Genomic DNA, 14718 nt, shown 5'->3' with positions numbered 1-14718 from the left:
CCGGTTCCTGGAGCACCCTCTGCCCTGCAGAAATGCCACTGCACGGCATGCAGCTTCTTTCACAGCCTTTTTGGGTGCAATATGAAAGCCCCACGTAGAGCAGTCACTTGGCTATATTCTGGCTGTATAATTCAATGTGAAATAATGCTTCTACATTCTATACAGCAAACCATTACTGCATCCATGCTCTCTGACGTTCATCCATGCACTCTGATTTTCTGTGCTGATGTTCTATAGAGATAGTTTTGTTCAACCAGAACCAGCACAACCAGTGTCGCCCAAAAACAACACATACTTTTAGCACACCCAAACACCTGCTTTAACACTTCTTTGCAACTAAGTTGCAAAATAACTCTTCTTAATCTACAAAACTGTAATAAGAGCAAGACCAAACTTGCCCCTGGGTACATTTCCTTCTTATTTTTGGCCTTAAACTTTGTGACCTTATCTGTAGGTAGGGTACACTGTAATTTTGGCTCTTAGCTTGGGTGAGGCTAGCTCCATTACGCAATGCTTACAGCAGTACTGTGCTTCCTCTGTTAGATAAGCATGAGCTGGCATAGCTGGTGTTCTTTCAAGACAAAGACGATGACTGGTTTCAGAACTGGCTTGTCAGCGCAGGCTGGATCCACTGACGTTCATGTGTGTTTTACAGGGCTTGAAAGGTAGTACATGGTATGACCGTCTGCATTCCCATTAACATTTAACGAGACAGTTTGGTGAAATATTAAATTTAATTACTTTAATAGTTTTGTGAAAATTGCATGTTTAAATCATCACACACTTGACTCAAAGTATGTTGAAATGTTGTGTTCTTTCTCTCCAGTGCTAAACTAAAAAGGCAATTTCCAACATCAAACATGTCTTGGTTGAATGACTACCTTTGGGGTAAGGAGAATGTTGTTTGCTGACCTTTCACAGAGCACAGGCCAAGAGAAATAAACACAGAACTTATAGTTACAGGTAAAGATACATCCTACTGAACTGTAGGTGTTTTACAGGCAGCTAATATGAGCTGAGTAGATGATAGAGAACAGTACCTGTGGAGTACGGTGATGTTTGGAAAGTTGAAGGTGAGACCACGCAGAAATTCAGACAACTCTTTATAGCGACGGTAGCGGAAACTGCTGGTGGTTGCAGTGTCCTGAATCAGCCGATCCAGACCATCCCCTACTGAGAGCTGCTTGATGAAACTGTGGAACTCCTCTTCAATGGAGTCTGGTAGAGCACTGGAGCCTTTAGCCACCTGATTCTTCACATCACTGTGTATCCGGGTCAGTTTAAAGTCCACCACTTCGACGCCATCCTCAGGCACAGTCACATTTATGTCAACAGAAGTGTATCTGGGGGAAATGGAAAACAGAGACCGGTGAAGATTTGATGTTGTTTCAGTCCATGTTTGAGAAATAACAGAGTCTATTAAATCTTACCTATTTAAATGCATAAGCACATATAGGGCATACTCTAGTACTAATGTAGAAAAGAGGGCAGGTGTGATTCAGAGCATGTTAAAGAGGGTAGCATGTTGGCTAAGCATTTTGGATCGATGGTTTAATGAGGACATATTGTTTTTTGTCTCTTATAGATGCCATTTGAGTGGAAAAGTAAGACTTACTATGTGTGTAATGTGTAATGTGAATGTGTGTCTCCAGTGTATTTGATGACACCCCCCCGTAGTGACCATCTTCAACTACTTGCTGGCTACATTAGCCTCGTAGCTCCAGTGCAAAATGTAAGATGAAAATTTTAGACACTAAACAGTCTTTGCTGATAGATGGTTTCTGGAGATAATGGGGAAAACTGTGTAAATTAGATTGGCGAAACCATCTTTTTAAACATTTTGAAGTAGTGGACTATACTTATTACGTCATAAACATTTGTTGATATTTTTTTAAACACAACGTGTTTTACCCTTGTGCAGAGGCAGTGAGGTGGTAAGTTCCAGGGACAAGCAGGCGCCAGTAGTCTCCAGCTTTGTTTGTGGTGACAGCATGGTCAATCCCCTCTACAGTGATAGTGGCATTAGGAATGCCAGTCCCATCCTTCTGGTCAGTCACCAACCCCTTCACTCCTCTGTGGACCTGTGGATGAGGAATGTAAATGCAAGAAGTAAGAGTCCAGAACATAAGTTGGAAGAATGATGAAAGTGTGTGTGTGTGTGTGTGTATGTGTGTGTGTGTGTGTGTGTGTGTGTGAGAGTGAGTGAGAGTGAGTGAGTGAGTGGGTGGGTGAGAGAGAGAGAGAGAAAGAGAGAGAGAGAGAGAGAGAGAGAGAGAGAGAGAGAGACCTGGTGGATGAACTGTAGTAATGATCTGCGGTTTTGCTCCCAGTACTGTGGCAAATCTTCTGCCAGAGGATACTTCACACAGCCCAACTCAATGGTCACCTCAAAGCAATTAGTGTTCAAATAGTTCCAGTCCTGCATACCACCTGGAGGAAACATGCAGAAAACTCATTCAGCAATGCAACAGTAAAGTGTAAACATATTTTTAGCAGCGAACAAAAATATAGTGCACAATTTGCTTTTGTGCCCAGAAAACTTGGTCTCAAAAAAATCTGGTCTCAAGTCATACAATGTTACATAAACAGGACTTCACCACTCTGACATTTGTTTCATTTTGATGTGGCAGACTGTTTATGACTTAAAAAAAAGTGTGTCAGAAATAGTGTTCCGCTGCCCCCTGAGGCACACATAAACTTGCACTACTCAGAAAAAAATTTACATTTAATGCTTGTCATGCTTGTTGTTTTTGTGTGCCCATTTTCCATACTAAATGACCTGTGAATCATCATAATGCTTGCATTTAGATGACTCTACTACATAGATGGAGGGCATGTGTTCCTGGATTAACTCTGGTGAGCAAAGCATCATAACGTTTACTAAACTTTATTATCTTCAATACATTTCTGCCTGACTGGTATTCTTACATCACCATTTCCTGGGAGGTGAACAAGCAATAAAACCTCCGTAATCCACCACTTACCAGGTACATTGTACCACTGGGCTCCATTGGTTATGCCTTTCTCAAAGTACTCATTGGGGTAGTTTTTAATGTCATCACATGGGTGGCCTTTATGCATGAGTGTGTTTTCCTGAAACACATTAAACAGACTGTTTTACTAGGGGCAAATGAATAATGGACAAAGGGATTAATGAGTCAATGTACTGGGAAATAGGGAACCAGTAATAAGAAAAGGTCACACTCACCTTAGAGTAAGCAGTGGCGACCATTTGAAATACAGCATCATCCGGAGACTTGCTGTATCTACTGATGCCTTCTGGGTCATCATCAAAAGGGTAATTTACCACCAAAGAGCCTAAAAAGACAGTTATAAACACACTGTAATATAAACGTTTACACAGTGATTCTACCCCTCATCCAGATCTAAAGTCAAGAATTACCTCCATGCAGGTTAGCAGACAGTACAAATGGGTAGCTTTTTAGCCAGTTCATCACAGCTATAGTCTCTGGCTGCCTGGGATCAGTGATGGTTTTGAACTGATCAGGAAAGTTGCGGTTCAGGTCATAGTTGTTGCTGTTGTTACGACCCTGGTAGCCGCTTATATCTCCTGAAGAAAAGAACATGCATTTTCATGTATGCTGTATCACTGTATTGAACACACAGAAGAAACTGAGACAGAAAAGCTGGTTTTCACATTTTTATGGATTTTTTTGCATTTTAAAGTGTATGTGGGTTTTATTTTATTCTTACCCTCTTGGGCAACCTCGTAGCCATCTGGGTTCATGGAGGGCATGATGTGGATGCGGGTGGTGTTGACGAGCTGTGTGACCTCAGGGTCGGTGCCATAGTTACGGCAGAGATACTCAATCAGATTAAGTAGTAGCTCCCGTCCCACCACTTCATTGCCATGCATGTTACCAATGTACTTAAACTCCGGTTCACCTAAAAGGGTTCATCATCTCATGTCAATACACAATGCAGTGCTTATTCTGACACTCAAGACAAGATGTTACAATTACGCTGAGATGCAAACTAGGTTGACAGGTGTTTGTAAGAAGAATGCCTTCCTCTTGTTACACTGTCCCCTCAGCAATATGATTTGTTTATGACTCTTTAAGACAGTGCTTCTCAAACTGGTCTTGAGGGACCCCATGACATTTTTGTTTCATCCCTATGTATTAGGATTGAGCAAAAATGTGGAGCCTGGGGGTTTCCTCAAGACCACAATGAATAAAAGATTCAATGCACCATGAAATCTCAAATTTCACTACAATTTGACAGATTCAATTATTGTGGTATTATTCAGAATATTTTTAAAAATATACCTACATAGTAGCAGAAGTTAAAAACAGCACATATTTTATTGCCTATCATACAGAATATATATTATATAGAATCTAGAGATGCACCAAAACGAAATTTGTTTGGCCAAAAATTGTCAAAAATGCCAGTTTCGGTTTTTGGCCAAAAAAGAAAAACGGCTGAATATTTTTAACTGAAATAAACAAAGATTAAATTGACCTAAGATTAAGAGACAAAATCAAAGATTTTACTAATATTTTTAATTGTAATAAAAATGAAAAAACACTGTTTGTTCCCTTTGCTGTGCTGGTCAGCAAAGATGCGTTCAAACAATAAGAGCAGCAGCAGATCAACAGTGACCATGTCGGCTGTGTGGAACTATTTCTTGGTTTCTATGAGGGATACGACAAGCGATTTACAATCTCTGTTCATATTGAGTATCACGAGCAGACAGAATACCCAAAAACTTCTCTACTGAGGGATTAGATTCCACTTGAAAACACATCCAACAAACTTCCAAACAACATCCTGCTTGATATGTAGAATACACAAAACAAGAAAAGCAAAAAGTCCCTGCTAGCATGCTGACACCATCTGTCGCCTCAGTTTTTTAAAAAATTCACAAACGACAGATCCAGAATGCAAAATATAACTAAACATAATTCATTGCTTTGGATGCAGCCGTTCTCTGTTGTTCATGGGTGCTTGATTTCATGGCCCATACCGCAGCCTGATACTGTAATAATTTTACAAAATTTATATTATGTTAGCTGTTTTTATTCAAAATTCAGATTTTTCCAGTTTTGGTTTTCAACCTGATGTGTCCTGAATTTCGGCATCACCCAGGATTTTCGCTGCAGTGCATCACTAGCTGAATCGATTATAATTGATTTGCTCATATTCTAAAATCAATACAATTAAACTACCACCTTCTTACTGATACATCACGATGCTTCAATGCGTTCCTTTTTACATATGTTTATTTTCAACTCTGACAGTAACAAGTCAAACAAGAAGCAGTACCTTGCTCGTGTTCACCAGGGTTGTCAGAGATTTCCATGACCCAGAGCATGCGATCCTCCACAGACTTGCCAATTGAGTAGAGGTGTGTAATTGAGGGGTACTTGGCACTGAACCTCTGCAGGAACAGCTCCATGTCACTGTAGTGGTGGTGGTGGAACTCCTGAGGCTGCAGGGGCTGTGGTTCTGGCGGTCCTGCATTAGTGTTGGAGCCCTCATCTGCCGGCCCTGCAGTGTCACTGGACGTGCTGGCACTGGAACCGCTATTGTTGCTGCTATCGCTGCTTATCGGGCTGGCAGTGCTGGAGGGCATTAGCGAGGGAGCAGTTGTGTGGCTGATGCTCTCATCATCAAGTAGTGTTAAAGTGAAGTTCAGTTCTGTAGCTTTGCCTTCAGATACTTGCACATTCACCACCGTCATGGGCGTGCACCTACAACACACAAGGACAGCAAACACTGAGTCACTGTTTCAGTCAGATACCTGGTTGCATTCAGGGAAGTATCCCAAATACTTTTTCGCAAACTCATTTTAATTCATTTTAACCCTCAGAGGAACAAAAGCATGTTGCAATTTATGTGAGTAATTTCTCAGTTATAGCTCATCGAAGTAAAAAAGTGGAGAAACTTTGTCAAAAATTAGTTAAAGAGTTAACTTGTAACTCTAATAGGAGATATTTGGCTATGATCTGAATTGAAAAGTAATTGACATAAAGGTCTTGTTTTGCAGGAAAACTATCCTATACATTTTTTACGTTTTTGTCATTATTTTAGCACAGATTATCGAAAGCACAGAAATGAACCTGTCAGTACAGACTGTAAATTGAATTTAAATATGATTTTTTTATATAAATCCATACCTATAGTATGTAATGAATCATGCAAAATCATGTCAAATGCACAATTACAGTAGTCTACCACAACCGTGAATGTGATGGTCTGGTGGAAAAGACACGTGGATGTATTTCAGGTTAGGGTGCAAAAGCAGGTGTTTATTGAATCTCAGTACTCCAAGTGAAGAAAACAAACATTTTTTTTTTTCAGTGCAAAAAAACAAACTCAATATCTACAATTATATAAAACGTAATAAGTACAGTCCACTACTTCAATCAAAATTTTAGTGGTTTTTGGGCTCCAACCGCATTTCATCTCAAACATCAGACTAACTCACTCTGCTCCCTCTAGGGCTTTTACAGAGCTAAACAGGAAGTGGTGTGACTATAAAATCTCACCAGACAAAGGCTCCTCCCTGAATGAAGATGTGGCTACTTTCTCTGGAATTTATTCACAGCTAAGTACTTTTTCCTTTCCTATTTAATTTAGTTACTCAATTAAACATATTTTGTTGACTTCCCCATCACTGTTCAGAAATATGTTAAGCAAGCATTAATCTTAACATTAGCTCTTTACATTCATACTCAACATTAAGTTTCTTTGTTCCCTGCAGGTTTGCTTTTGTTGACAGTTCAAAGTAACTTAAGCACTATCAATTAATAATACTTATATACATACAGTGGCGGAGGGCAGCTCAGTCACAGTGAAAACAAGCTTTCTAAACATGAAACTCAGTTACCGAAGCCTGATTACACTTGTCACAATCTTGAAGAAACAATTGGGAGAAAAATGATTTTTACACAAGTTTCCACTTACTCCATTAAAAGTGGAATAATCAAAAAACATACGAATCTAAAATCATACAAATATTTTATGTAAGTTTATCCCCAAAGCTTCTCTCAACCTGCTTAAACTGCTTCCAGGTCTTCATTAAGGTCATGCAGACTTGTCAGTGTGGTTCAGAACACAGTGTGAACTTTAAACACAGTGAAGTTCATACTGTGTCGCTAAATGCAGCTGGCAGCCACTTTAGATGACAGGTGTTGTACTTAATTTTGACTAATCTTCGTGTGCGCTGTATTATTAATAACAGTAAATCTAATCTGGGAAGCTGCGTATGTAAATAAAAACAGAATGCAATGATGTACAAATCATTTAAATCCTATATTTAATTAAAAACAGTACACAAACAAAATGTTTCAAATGTTGAAACTGAGAAATGTTATTGTTTTTTGAAAAATATATGCTCATTTTGAATTCCATGCCAACAACATGTTTCAAAAAAGCTGAGACAGAGTCATATTAACCACTGTTTTGCATCACCCCTTCTTTTAACAACAATCTGTAAGCATTTGGGACACTGCGTGTATATTTTTCAAAAAGAATTTAAATTTTTGATCCGTTGGACCACTGGACACTTTTCCAATTCTCAGTCCATCTTAAATGAGCTCAGGCCCAGAGAAAGGCGGCAGCATTTCTGGATTCTGTTTATATATGATTTCTTCTTTATAAGGTAGTTTTAACCTGCATTTCTGGATGTAGGGACGAACTGTGTTCAGAGACAGTGGTTTTCAGAAGTTTTCCTGAGCCTATGCATTGATTTCCACTACAGAATCATGTCTGTTTTTAATGCAGTGCTGCCTGGGATCCCAAAGGTCAAGGCTAGCCAATATTGGTTTTCAGCCTTGTACCTTGCATACAGAGATTTCTCCGGATTCTATGAATCTTTTAATGATATTATGTAATGTAGATGATGAAATCCCAAGTTATTTGCTATTTTACGTTGAGAAACATTATTCTTGAATTGTTGCACTATTTGCCTGTGCAGTCATTCACAGAATCGTGAACCTCTCATCATCTTTACTTCTGAAAGAAAGACTCAGCCTCTCTGGGATGCTCTTTTTATACCCAATCATGTTACTGACGTGTTGCCAATTAACCTAATGAGTTGTGAGATGTTCCATCAGGTGTTTTTTTAGCATTAAACAACTTTATCAGTCTTTTGTTGGCCCGTCTTAATTTTTTTAAATGTGTAGCTGGCATCAAATTCAAAATGCACACATATTTTTCAAAAAACAATAAAGATTTCTCAGCTTCAACATTTGATATGTTGTCTTTGTGCAATTGTAAATTAAATACAGGGTTTAAATGATTTGCAGATCATTGGATTCTATTTTTATTTACATTTTGCAAAGTGTGCCAACTTCTTTGGCAACAGGGTTGTATAATTTTCCAAGATGTATGTTTATAAATACATACAACTGAAACTGATAACATAATCTAGAGTCCATATATCCACGTGATGCACATGAATGTGAAAGCAAGTCAGATTCTAGGGGGGGCTCAAAATTCAACAGTTGTTGTCTGAAAAGTTGGCCACTGCATTTAGCTTCACAAGTTTTTTTTTATTTTTAATGTTTCACACTAAGTCATACTGTGTCCTATACTACATCAACAAGTAGTTCAAGCAGATTGAGAGACGTTCAAGGCATGTATCATTGGCAAAAATTGGACCAAACATGCCTCAGATCATCAACTACATCTGTGTAAACATGATTTTTCACCGAATCATTCCCTTAATATTGAAGCTTTAAGATGTTGTACTAGGAGGTTGATGAATCTTGATAGGTCAAGGCATGGAACCACTTACCCAGAGGCTACAGCTGTGATGTTGTAGGTGCCTGGGAGCAGGAGTCTGTAATAATCACCAAAATGTCCAGTGCTCACATTGTGATTAATGCCTGCCACCATGATCTTTGCGTCAGACAGGGGCTTCCCACTCCCAGCTTCTTTCACAAAACCTCGCATGCCAATGTGAATCTGAAACAAGAGGAAACACCTCAATATTAATAACTTTAACACTTTGCAATTGGTGACAATATTGCATTATGCATCTACGGTCAGCCACTCTAACAAGAACTAGATGTCAGTATATTTGCACCTTCTCCATGTAAGCCAGCAGAGACTCGCGGTTGTTGTCCCACTCTGTTTGTAACTGTGCAGCGGGGGGATACTTGCAGCAGCTCAGCTCCATGGTGATTTCCAAGCAGTTCCCATTCAGGTAATTGTAGTCCTGCATCCCACCTGTGTAGAAAGGAAAAACTACGTATCATAGGTGTGATGTGAGCAAGTGCAACAAAGCCATCTATCATCCAACAGCTGCAAAGAGAAAAAACAGCACCGAAACTATTTTAAAGTCCTGTCTGTGAGGCCGTGGTTGACTGTGCTTGTCTTTGACAATCAAAGTGACACAAAGCTGTTAATGCTAGAGACTGACACTGTTAAGAAATGTGCCATGGCACAAAGGACTGGCATGTATCTGCAAGGGCAGACAGTGATCATATTGGTAAGTGAGAGAGAGAACAGTGAGTGTTCGGAGTGGCACACTGCCACATTCTGCTCAGTGACTAGTCCTCTCGGATGCCTCAGTCGAGTTGCCATGGCTATGAGTGCTGGAACCCCATACAACACACACGACACCAAACCCCTTCCAAACAAAGAAGGATCATGTTTCTCTTCTTTTTAAGTAGCCTGTATAAGTGTAAGTTACAAGCAGTAAGAAAAAGAAATCCCAGCAGAATTCAAATCTAACTGAGGGAAGCCATCAACTACAGCCAATAAAACAAACTAAATTAAAGATTCAACGATCATGAATTTTTTTTGTTGTTTCCAATTTCTTTACAACCAAATTTGCTGATGGTCAACAGGTGGAGAAGAAAATAACTTTGTTTGCTCTCAATAAACACATTGATGTGGATAATGTAACCCTCGTGTTGATTTCTAGAGGTGAACAATGAAATCAAAATAATTTAAGATTTATATATTTACTGAGCAATAAATGTTAGACTTCTATATGATGCTATTGGAAGATTTAGACATGCAAAATATTGGACATATGGATCAGCTGACAGCTACCACATCGGTGCATAACTTTGATTAGCCAAAATAAAAACAAAGAAGCTGTGGCATGCACCCATTCTCCGGGCCCCGAATATGGCCGTGAGTGCCGGCTGTAAGGCGGGGCCCGAATCCCAAGCGAGAACGAAACTCCAAAGAAACGCGAGGGAGTGGTGGAGAGTGCACGAGTCCCGAGCCCCACCTCCTGGGTGCCGCCTCCTGTTCCGCCATCAGGGTCCGGGGGACGGGTGCATGGCACACCGGCCTATTACCAACTGCAGGTTAGGAGTAAATATCGGTCTATTCGAATCCAGGTCGGTTCTAATCGTGTCCCATACTAAAAGTACAAAGCAAAAAATGTCTACACTTCAGAGAAGGCTGCAATACTTGGAGACCCAGTCAGACAGTGAAAAACAAATCTGGGCATTTTTAATGGAAACTGTATTGGAAAGAATTCTTAACTGTAGGAGGCTAATTTTGACAGGATTAATTTAGCTTCTAATTATGCCTATCAACCCATAAAAAGTGTCCAAACCTAGTTACAAAGGTGGTACTACCAAGCACACAGGAAGTATGGAAGATCAAAGGAGATGACCAACCAACGAGCTAGTCAAATTGGCTGATTAGATCTTGCTTCCTAGCTAACCAAACTTAATATCTCCCAATTGACAACACACAAAGCTCAAATACACAAACATTACGGACCACTGCCATCTAAAATGTTATAGCACCACATCACAAGGTAGAACTTTAGCTGTCATGTTATTACAAATACTAATGGTCAGTCTAAATAATTGCAATCAGCTCCGATAATTGTGATTAGGCAGTTATCTAGTAATTGTGACAGGCTTAACTCTAATACATGCAATCACAAATCTCAAGAGAAATCAGTGCTCAGATATGGCCCTTATTACTACATAATGACTATACTGTACTCCACTCAATGTTTTTCTCATCAGGGTCCATATCCAGAGATGTGTCTATGCATCTTCTATTCAGTGCAGCTTGCATTTGACCATAGTGAGCTGTATCAAGCAAACAATGAGCTCATAGTTTGCTAAAGCAGTCATGCCTGTACCTACATCCTAATGTTTTCATATAATGCTCATCTGACCTTGCAAACTGAGTCCACTCCCTGGAAAATCTACTTTGAACGGGATGTTAAAAACCTGATATTGGATAGTTTAACGCAAAGTTAGCTCTACCAAATAAAACACACCCCCCGCAATACCTGTGGATTAATCTGTAACAAAAGGGCACAAAAATAAACAAAGATTAGACCAGATCCTAGTCTCCTACGTCACACATCCTGTTCTAGACAAATTCTTGCGCATTCAAAGTAAGAAGTAAGACCGTGCAAAAGCCTTTTTTTTCATGTTGACTGAGCCATAAAGTTTACTTACAACAAGTAGTTCTAACCTACAACTTTACTTGCATCCTGTTTAAGGGCAGTACCACTTCATAAACCCCTAATATGAGTCAGATAATTAAATATTAATTAAATATATACAAGTAATTATATTGAATATTAACTAGTAATTGTGAGCAGTTGATCTCTGTAGGCCATAAAGCAGTTAAATGTAAGCTATACAATCTTAAGGGTCACTGAACAGATGTTAAGCATGCCAGACATTTTATTATTTTGTTGCAATAAGATGAAAAACTCCCATGCTAATTAATTAATAAAACTAATCTATCAACAACCCACTCAAACGGTTAAAAAAAATGCATGACTCAACGATCCCTCAATCAAAAAAAAAATTCAAAGTCAATATGCTTAGTGCAAAACACACATCTCAAGCCTGCTGATATTTGCACAAAATCATTTCACAGGAAAAGATGACAGGTTTAATGCTTGCAACTGCAAAAACTGTGCTGTGCTTTCACAGAGTATAAGGATGTGGCTTCACTCTAATTAAATCAAATGCATTTTCACAAGCTCAAATTTAGCTCAGGTTTCTGCGGCACATCGAGATGTCATTACCATGTTCATGCTGTTTTGTCTTGTGAAGACACACGGGAAAGAGTGCTGGCACAACAGCCATAGCAGCTGAAATCATTAACACAAGCAAGATACTGATGCTGATACTAAGACGTGTAAGATCCATCCGCAGATCACTGCGTATGGTTCCAAAACAACATATTTCGTAAATGGTTCTCGCTGTTGTTTCCTGCCAAGATGAGCAAGCGATGAGCTTGGGGTTTAGCCATGTCTGTAAAAGCATGAAAATAAGCATTTTTGTGCCTCCACAGTAAGACATGACGTTTTTCAAAGAACACATCCCTGTGTGTGAAAGACAGTGGCCTTACTCCACTCACTGAGATGCAGAGGAAATAATGCTAACATTGGCAGTTAACCTATAAGCGCTGAATAATAAAGTGAATAATAATAACAAACACTGCCTGTCCATATAGCATTTTATTCCCAGCACTTATTCAGTAATACTCCTGATTGACCAATACAGTAATTATTGGTCATGACAAGCAGATTTGCATAGATTATGCCAAGTTTGTTTTTGTGATGTTGCAAGCAAGCAAGTAGAAGGTAATCATATAACTCTGTCAATGGGCAAAACCATAAGATTAGCCCCATTACACTGAACGAAAACAGTGTTTCCTCAACAGGCCATAATACTCCAGTGGTTTAGCAATGAGCCATCCCAAGCCAAAGACTGACCAAAGCACAATTTAAGACCAAATGTGGAAATGGGGCTTCTGTTTCCCTCCACATTACCATCACATAGTCTTTAAATGTAATCTGCCCTAATCCTAAAACCCAACACCCCGGGATTAGCTTCACAGCAGATCGTGGTGACACAACTGGAACCATTTCCACATCCCAACAGAATCCCAAACAATGATGCTGTGGGCACCAGAGGTGTACACAAAGTTCTAGAAATATTAAGCTGATTTCAAAGCATGGACAGTTCATTCTCTCCTCCATCGGTTCATATTTCAAGTGTAGGACCCGACTTGCATACCTCTGCACACAATGAAGATCAGGTTCCTGTTGGCTGACAGTGATGGCTAAGCCCTGCTGATGAAGGTAGGGAGGGGGCAGTAAGGATTTGAGCTGATGTTACAATGGGTCGTAAAAAAGAGGAATCAGAGGACAGCAGGGTTCCACAAAAGAGGGAAACTCAAAGACTGGGTTTTGGATTACCACCTACACTTTTGTCCCTCTCACAGGTGCTCTTTCATACTAGAGTAACAAATATGCCAATAATATATGTAAAATATCTGTTTATGAATAGCCAAGAGCAACGGCCATAATTTGACAAATGGAAAAATTCTGTAAAAAAAAAAAACTTTGATCCTTTGCTATTTTGGCATTCTATACTAACAAACATGATGTCCAGTGGCGATTGATGCAGCGCACCACATATTTTTAAACACAATTACTTGCCTCCTTATGTCTGCAGAGGTTTCCAGGGGTAAAAGCAAAATCTTACTGTTGTACACAGTCTCGCTGCTTTCACTGTGAGGTGAGCAAACCTACTCATTATTTCTATAATTAGAATCAAATTCATGTGTAAAAACAGCCGTTTACAAAGAAAAACAATGTATCACAAAGTGAACAAAGGGCCTTCATTTTTTGCTAAAGTGAAAAAAAAAGGCATACAAAAACTCACAGTGTGAAGGCTGAGTGGGTGCTGACCATTACCTGCCACATCATACCACTCCGCTCCGTTTGTGATGCCGTCCTTGAACTTCTCACCCGAATCCATCTCGCAGTTGGGCTCCCCTGTTCTCATGACAGGGTTGTTCTCTGCATAAACCCGAGCCAAGTACCTGAAGAGAGCATCATCAGGTGACTGGCTGTAGAAACCATCTTGCTTGTGTGAGGGAGAGTCATCAAAGGGATAACTGGCCACCACAGTGCCGCCATGCAAGTTCCCAGACAGGACAAACCTGGAGGGAGAAAAGAGCACAATGTAAATGTAAAAAAAAACCCACCACCCACAACGTTCTTGAATAAATCAAATGATTCAGATCTTTTTGCTTTTCGGCCCAACATTTCCACCAGGAAGCCACTAGGCCAGAGGGCTTCACTTACTTGTTCTCAACGATCCACTGCATAACAGCTGTCCGTTCAGGAGCGTCATCTATACTGACGTCGATTTTCTTGAACTGGTCTGGGAAGCTCCTGTTGAGGTCAACGTTTTTGGCGTTAACCCTGCCCTGACCTCCGCCTTTGCAGTCCCCCTCCACAGAGTTCTCGAAGCCGTCCGGGTTCATGCTCGGCATGATATAAATGTCCGTGTTGTTGACCAGCTCGGTCACCCGCTGGTCTTCTCCGTACCTGGCTAGCAGATGCTCTATGAGATAAACCAGAACCTGTCGAGAAACCGTCTCGTCTCCGTGCATGTTGCCCACGTATTTGAACTTCGGCTTGCCAGGAACATCAGCTCTAGGCTCTCTGGTGATCCGCATCACCCACAGCTCCCGGGCCTCCACCGACCTCCCAATGCTCCTCAAATCAGCGATGTGTTGGTATTTCTGGGCGAGAGACTGCAGACGGCGGCTCAGTTCCACATAATCGTAGTATTTGTTGTAGGTCTCCAGTTCTTCCTCCTTGTCCTCGCTGACAGGAACCGAACGGACGCAGGGAGTCAAAACAACAACAACAAGAACACAAAGGACGGGGAAGGAAACGGCCGGCGTCGGCGCTAAACGCACTTTTTCTTCTTTCTGTTGCCACAT

The 14718-nt window shown here is 40.3% G+C and overlaps 1 protein-coding gene across 1 annotated transcript in view; it reads right to left on the bottom strand.

Annotated features, from left to right (window-relative positions):
- Nucleotides 1-14718, bottom strand: part of cpda (carboxypeptidase D, a) — a 26349-nt gene extending 11631 nt beyond the window's left edge. The window contains exons 1-12 of the mRNA XM_036561724.1: nucleotides 14072-14718; nucleotides 13679-13926; nucleotides 9059-9201; nucleotides 8768-8937; nucleotides 5290-5717; nucleotides 3715-3906; nucleotides 3404-3571; nucleotides 3209-3318; nucleotides 2985-3093; nucleotides 2288-2430; nucleotides 1912-2081; nucleotides 1041-1343 (exon numbers count right to left, since the gene is read on the bottom strand). Coding sequence (XP_036417617.1) covers nucleotides 1041-1343; nucleotides 1912-2081; nucleotides 2288-2430; nucleotides 2985-3093; nucleotides 3209-3318; nucleotides 3404-3571; nucleotides 3715-3906; nucleotides 5290-5717; nucleotides 8768-8937; nucleotides 9059-9201; nucleotides 13679-13926; nucleotides 14072-14718 — 2831 coding nt within the window. The remainder of the gene's footprint in view (nucleotides 1-1040; nucleotides 1344-1911; nucleotides 2082-2287; nucleotides 2431-2984; nucleotides 3094-3208; nucleotides 3319-3403; nucleotides 3572-3714; nucleotides 3907-5289; nucleotides 5718-8767; nucleotides 8938-9058; nucleotides 9202-13678; nucleotides 13927-14071) is intronic.

Source organism: Colossoma macropomum, unplaced genomic scaffold, assembly GCF_904425465.1.
Source record: "Colossoma macropomum unplaced genomic scaffold, Colossoma_macropomum, whole genome shotgun sequence".
Taxonomy (NCBI): Eukaryota; Metazoa; Chordata; class Actinopteri; order Characiformes; family Serrasalmidae; genus Colossoma; species Colossoma macropomum.
The sequence above is the reverse complement of the archived record's forward strand: the minus strand, read 5'-3'. Positions and strand labels throughout refer to the sequence as shown.